Source organism: Octopus bimaculoides, chromosome 28 (assembly GCF_001194135.2).
Source record: "Octopus bimaculoides isolate UCB-OBI-ISO-001 chromosome 28, ASM119413v2, whole genome shotgun sequence".
NCBI lineage: Eukaryota > Metazoa > Mollusca > Cephalopoda > Octopoda > Octopodidae > Octopus > Octopus bimaculoides.
In genome coordinates, this window is record NC_069008.1 from 15948741 (window position 1) to 15955729 (window position 6989).

The 6989-nt window shown below is 38.4% G+C and overlaps 1 protein-coding gene across 1 annotated transcript; it reads left to right on the top strand.

Annotated features, from left to right (window-relative positions):
* Nucleotides 1-639: 639 nt before the first annotated feature.
* LOC128251044 (zinc finger protein OZF-like) lies at nucleotides 640-4335 on the top strand. Its single transcript, XM_052977351.1, has one exon. It carries the CDS (start codon nucleotides 1781-1783, stop codon nucleotides 3155-3157), a length of 1377 nt encoding a protein of 458 aa, XP_052833311.1. The 5' UTR covers nucleotides 640-1780; the 3' UTR covers nucleotides 3158-4335.
* Nucleotides 4336-6989: the final 2654 nt, after the last annotated feature.

Below are 6989 nucleotides of genomic sequence, written 5' to 3' on the forward strand. Positions count from 1 at the left end.
ATATATATATATATATATATATATATATATATATACATACACACACGTATGTATATATATACATATACGTATATACGCACTCACACACATAAAAGCATATCTACAGATGTGTAACCCACGCGACTTATTTGCCTCATAACTTCCACAAAAATGGATAGATTGTAACGAAATTTTCAGCAAATACCCGTTACATGCTGTAGATTTAGGGTATATAAGTATCTGTTGCAAAGAGTTTTCCCGAGTGGTTGGGGAAAAGAGTTTCTAAACTTTCAGGAAAATGAGTATCGTTTAATGAAAGTTTATGCAAATACCTTTGAAACGGCATAGATTACAATTACAATGAAATTTGTCGGGAAAATCTTTTCCGAGTAAGAGAGATGTTACCAAAATAGATTTTCTTATAAATCCCTATATACACTGAATCTACAGCACCTAAGCTGTATTTGATGAAAATTTCGTTAAGAAGTATTTATTTTTCTGGAAGTTATGAGGCAACAAATTCTGTCTATGTGTGCCTGGGGGTACACATGTTATGTCCACGAAAATTCGTAACCATGGTACTTACACATGCATACTCTTTTACTTGTTTCAGTCATTTGACTGCGGCTATGCTGGAGCACCGCCTTTTAGTCGAGCAAATCGACCCCAGGACTTATTCTTTGTAAGCCTAGTACTTATTCTATCGGTCTGTTTGCCGAACCGCTAAGTTACGGGAACGTAAACACACCAGCATCGGTTGTCAAGCGATGTTGGGGGGACAAACACAAACACACACATATATACGACAGGCTTCTTTCAGTTTCCGTCTACCAAATCCAATCACAAGGCTTTGGTCGGCCCGAGGCTATAGTAGAAGACACTTGCCCAAGGTGCCACGCAGTGGGAATGAACCCGGAACCATGTGGTTGGTAAGCAAGCTACTTACCACACAGCCACTCTTACATACACAAAACATAAATATAAGCGATTCATCTGGAAAAAAAAAATGAAAGAAATAAAGACGAACGAAAATTGCCGAACAAATGTTTTCATTATCTGTCTACCTTCAACGAAAGATATTCAAAAGTATTTCTTTTGAATGGAAAGAGGAGGCTAGGAATTCACAGCGAAAAATAAACCAAAACAACGTAATTGGAAAAGCTGTATAATTAGGACTGCACTGCGGAATATCACATTCCGGTTAAAACAGACTGGTGTGATTTGAAGAAGACTTGACTGTTATTTCTACAAGACTGAAAGACCACGTAGAGACCCACTCTGGCGGATATGGAGATTGTTTTGTGATATTGGGTACAATCACAAACGTAAATTAATTGAAGCTGTTTCTGTTGTATTATGTTGGGGACATTTAATATAAGTCACCGGTATCATTTAAACGCGGGAAACATTATCATTGGCACCGTCTACTGCGCATGTTTCTCATTTGGTTGAGTTGAATCTAATTACATTATTTTGTTTTTGTTTGTGGATAAGACAGACTGACACACACGATCGCTGTTCCTTCATCTTCTAGATTAGATATCTTATTCGATCACAGCTTTATATCGTTAATTGGTTGTTCCCCATTTTACAGGGGAAATGGCTTTTAATCAGTCAATGAAAATTCATTGATTCACTTTTCAGTTGCTCTTTAAATCAAACGTTCTACTGGTAAGTAGAAAGTATATCTACGTTACATATTTTCCACACAAGTAAATGGAGTCTGTGATATCTGAGACAAGAAACAGCTATAATAGAATAACTCCAAGACATATACTTTAAGAATCGCTCGAGAATTAACATGGCGAACGTTAATCACTTGGACATTTCTAACACGATTGTTTTGAGCGATTCAGATACAGTTATAGAGACAGACGGGGATGAGAAAGCTGGAGAGAAAAATGTTCCTGAACATGGCAGTATGGTTTGTTGGGAGTCATCCTCTTCAGAAGATGAAGTCGTTATAGAAAAAGAAACACCCTGTAAGAAAAGACGGTTTCATTGTGAAATTTGTGGAAAATCAGTGAATGCTAAATCTTATCTTGTGGTTCACAAACGTTTTCATACAGGAGAAAGACCATTCCATTGCGAAATTTGTGGGAATTCTTTTTTCTCAAAGAGAGATTTAACAAGACACAAAACGATACACACTGGTGAAAAACCTTTCCCCTGTGATGTATGTAGAAAGTCATTCTCTCACAGGGACTATCTTGCTGCTCACAAACGTTGTCACACAGGAGAAAAGCCATTCCAATGTGAAACGTGTGGGAAATCTTTTGTTACGAAAAGAGATTTAACAAGCCACAAAAGAAAACACACGGGGGAAAGACCTTTCAGTTGTGACATATGTGGGCGATCATTTATTGCTAAAGCGTATGTTGCAGTTCACAAACGTAGTCACACTGGAGAAAGACCTTTCCAGTGTGAAATGTGTGAGAAATCTTTTGAGTCAGAATGGGATTTAACAAGACACGTAAGAGGTCACACAGGAGAGAAACCATTCCAGTGTGAAGTATGTGAGAAATCCTTTGTTTCTCGTAGCACTCTAACAACGCACAAAAGAATTCATACAGGGGAGAAACCATTCCATTGTGAAACATGTAAGAAATGTTTTACTTCTAGTGGCACCCTAGCACAACACAGGAAAATACACACAGGGGAAAAACTTTTCCATTGTGAAATATGTGGGAAATATTTTGCCCATAAAGCTGATTTGAAGAGACACAAAAGAACACATACAGGAGAAAAACCTTTCAAATGTCAAATCTGCGAGAAGTCTTTCTCTGATAATTCTAGTTTTGCACGTCACAAAAGAATACACACTGGAATAAAACAGAATAATTGTGAAACATGTGGGAAATCATTTCTTAATAGATCTCATCTTGTTGCTCACTATCGTATTCACACAGGAGAACGACCATTCCAGTGTGAAACATGTGGGAAAGCCTTTGGTACTCGTACTGATGTAAAAATACACAAAAGAATACACACTGGAGAGAGACCTTACCATTGTGAAATATGTGGGAAATCTTTCGTTCAGAATTCTACACTCTATGTCCACAAACGTCGCCATGCAGGAGAAAAACCATTCCATTGTGAAATATGTGAGAAATCTTTTGTGTTTTGCGGTGAATTAGGGAATCACAAAAGGATTCACCATGGAGAACCTTCCCACTGAAAGATAATAAATCCCTTTCTTTGGAGAACATTTTATGACGATGAAATTGTTAGAAACCATTCTAGTCTTGTAATCCACAAATACCACCTGTTTATAGGGCTTTCCTATAAGTAGGTTATCTCCCTTGGCTAGGCGGCGCTCTATGTAGACAAACTTCCGCAGACTATCCACGCTATTGTTATTGTTTCGATGATTCAGCTATCGAAGTATTTACTGTGCCTAAGTTAAAGAAATATTTAAGATTATATGGACAGTATGTTACTGGAAGAAAGGCGGACTTGACTGAAAGGTATAAAAATTCTGCGGAAGTTAAAGCAAGTCACTGAGCATGCGTACATGTCATACGGGAGAGTTCCAATCAGGGTTGGATAACAACCTTATAGGAACCCCCTATACAGAGACCCCATTTCATGAAGCACAATGAGAAAAATACAGGTGTCAGACCTTCATCAGCATTTTTATGTCCACCTACCTTTGAGTGGGTCAAATGGAATATGGTGAAGCAGAGACTATGGCTAGATGCTGCTCTTTCCAAGTAATATTCCCCTTTGACTAGTCATGTTTTTATGCTTGTATACCAGTGATACTTGCTTCATGCAATGTCAAGCTATGGAAACAGATACGTTTATATATTTGATGGGCTTCGATCAGTTTTTGTCTATCAAATCCACTCCTTTGGATGGACTTTACTAATTATCGTAAACATGACAGATTGTTGTCATATTTATTATAAACAAAGGCACAAAATTTTTCTCAGTATTCAATATTTAGAGAGATTTTTCTATAGAGGATATCTATTACTGATACAGGATAGAAAAGCATCTAAATTGTGGTGTTACTGTTGAAATATTAAATCTATGCTAAGACGGGCATTCATTTAAGTGGGACCTCTTCACCTTACCTGGTCTTTCACTTTTTTTTTAACTATATGAAATTCAAAGTCTTTATTGAAATGAAAAAAAAAAAAATTAAGTTGCTAAAACTGTTTGGAGAGCATAAAAAGCAAACTTATTAATGAAATCATAAACAAACAAGAACATTCAATCTAAAAAGCAAAGTTTTCATTTCTTTGTAATACTAATGATCCAGCAAAATAAGAAATTTATGAAAAAGTTGTCTTTCAAATTTGTGATAAAATATTTTTTGTCAATTTAAATATTTTGTTAAAAATCTTGTGAATTTTGAAATTAAAATGTTTGAATTAAAATATTTGTTGGTTTATATATTTTTTTCAGATTTGATTGACCACAAAAAAATTTTATTGGGTGATATGCTGTGATTGAGAAGAGCTGTTGAACCAAGTGGGGCCAATGCCAGTGCCATCTGAGTGGCACATCTGCTGGTGACATGCAAAAAGCATTGCACAGGCATTGGGCCTCATGGAGGCAGTGACCAAGACCCTTGGTGATATACTGTGCTTGTGGTGACCAGTCAAGCCAAGTGAGATCGTAGTCGTGGCTGATACCAGTGTCAGGTTAATGGCATGTTAAAAACACCTACTCCACTCTTGGAGTGGTTGGCGTTAGGAAAGGCATCCAGCTGTAGAAACCTTGTGAAATCAGATTGGAACCTGGCACAGCCTCCCAGTTTTCAGTCAAACTGTCCAACCCATGCCAGCATGGAAAGTGGACATTAAATGATGATGATACCACCATTGCACTGGTTAATGTCTTCCAATCACTGAAAGAGATGAAATATACTCCCTGCTCTTCCCACTTCCCTTTCAATCCAGATTGGTGGGTGCATACCCTCCAATCTATTTTTTCAACTCGAAACATTAAAAACGAATTTGTTGATATTCTAGGACAGTCCTCATCCAAGCACAGTTGCAAATAAAGACATTCTAGTCATGACCATCTAGACCAGTGGTTCTCAACCTTTTTTAACTTCGGGCCCACTTTTTATGATCAAAAAATCCCAGGCCCACTGGCCTCTAAACCAGTTATCTGACCCTCTTCCAGAACATAAAAGCCCCATAAAAGAAGTAATTGTTTCCATGTGCCAGATTCATGTGCGGGTACAATCACAGTCAGTAAATAAATACCACATCAGTGTTATAATATCTTGTTTATGAGGCGGTGAGCTGGGAGAGTTGTTAGCATGCCTGGTGAAATGCTTAGCATTCTGATTTTACGTTCAGGGTTCAAATTCCGCCGAGGTTGACTTTGCCTTTCATCCTTTCAGGGTTGATAAATTAAGTACCAGTTGCGTCCTGGGGTCGATCTGATCAACTGGCCCCCTCCCCCATAATTTTGGGCCTTGTGCCAAGAGTAGAAAAGAATGTCTTCTTGTTTATGGAACAGGCGTAGGAGTGGCTGTGTGGTAAGTAGCTTGCTTACCAACCACATGGTCCCGGGTTCAGTCCCACTGCGCGGCATCTTGGGCAAGTGTCTTCTACTATAGCCTCGGGCCGACCAAAGCCTTGTGAGTGGATTTGGTAGACGGAAACTGAAAGAAGCCCGTCATATATATGTATATATATATATATGTGTGTGTGTATGTATGTGTGCGTTTGTCCCCCCACCATCTCTTGACAACCGATGCTGGTGTGTTTATGTCCCCGTAACTTAGCGGTTCGGCAAAAGAGACCAATAGAATAAGTACTAGGCTTCTAAAGAATAAGTCCTGGGGTCGATTTGCTCGACTAAAAGGCGGTGCTCCAGCATGGCCACAGTCAAAAGATTGAAACAATTAAAAGAGTAAGAGTATGGAACAAAAGTTTATTTACATCTTTATTTACAAGAAGTGGTTTAATGGCTACATTGCAGTTGATGTTTTTCAATTAGGTTGCTAAGACTAATAATTACTGTTAATTACATAACAGATGTTAAATGATGATGATGAATAACAAATATACTTTAATTAAAAATAACAGATGATACATCAGGTGAAATAAAGTGCTTCTACTTAGATGAACATCTGTCTAAGTTTGATATTTCAACGGCAGCACCATCATAGACTTTAGATGATCTTCTAAACCATGCATCAGTGGCGGATATCCTCCACAGAAACATCTCTGTGAACAATGAGACTTATGGCTCTGCATTCATTTCTAAGTAAGCTGTCATGTTCACAATCAATATGTCCAAAACGATACTATTCATGTACATGCGATAGGGTGCCAAAATGTTCTTGGCTTTAAGGGACTCACAAAAGACCTTGCTGGCAGCCCAACCTTCCAACTTCATTAACAGGGCTTAAAGATACTGAAGTCATGCTGCAATAAGTATATGAATCTGAAAAGGGAACATGTTGAATAAAATCATAATTAACTGATCCTCCTGTATTTTCTTTTACTCAAAGCCAGGAACTTTCCTCATATATTTTTATATTTAAGTATATAGGAGGTGCAGCAATATCAAAGGAAGGCCAACTGGGAAGATAGTTTTTGTATGTGGCAGATGCTCAACAGTAATAAACACTGTGAATGTGCAGAAAACAACCTTTGCCACATTCCAGGGAGAAAAACTAGTAGTTGATAGCTTCCGTTACCTAGGTGACCAAGTTAGTATTGGGGGAGGGTGCGCTGAAAGTGTAGCTGCTAGAATAAGAATAGCCTGGGCAAAGTTCAGAGAGCTCTTACCTTTGCTGGTGACAAAGGGCCTCTCGCTCAGAGTAAAAGGCAGACTGTATGACGCATGTGTACGAACAGCCATGCTTCATGGCAGTGAAACATGGGCCTTGACTGCTGAGGACATGCGTAAGCTCGCAAGGAATGAAGCCAGTATGCTCCGATGGATGTGTATACTCGACAGAGTGTAGGTACCTTGAGAGAAAAGTTTGACCTAAGAAGCATCAGTTGTGGTGTGCAAGAGAGACATGTGGTGAGAAT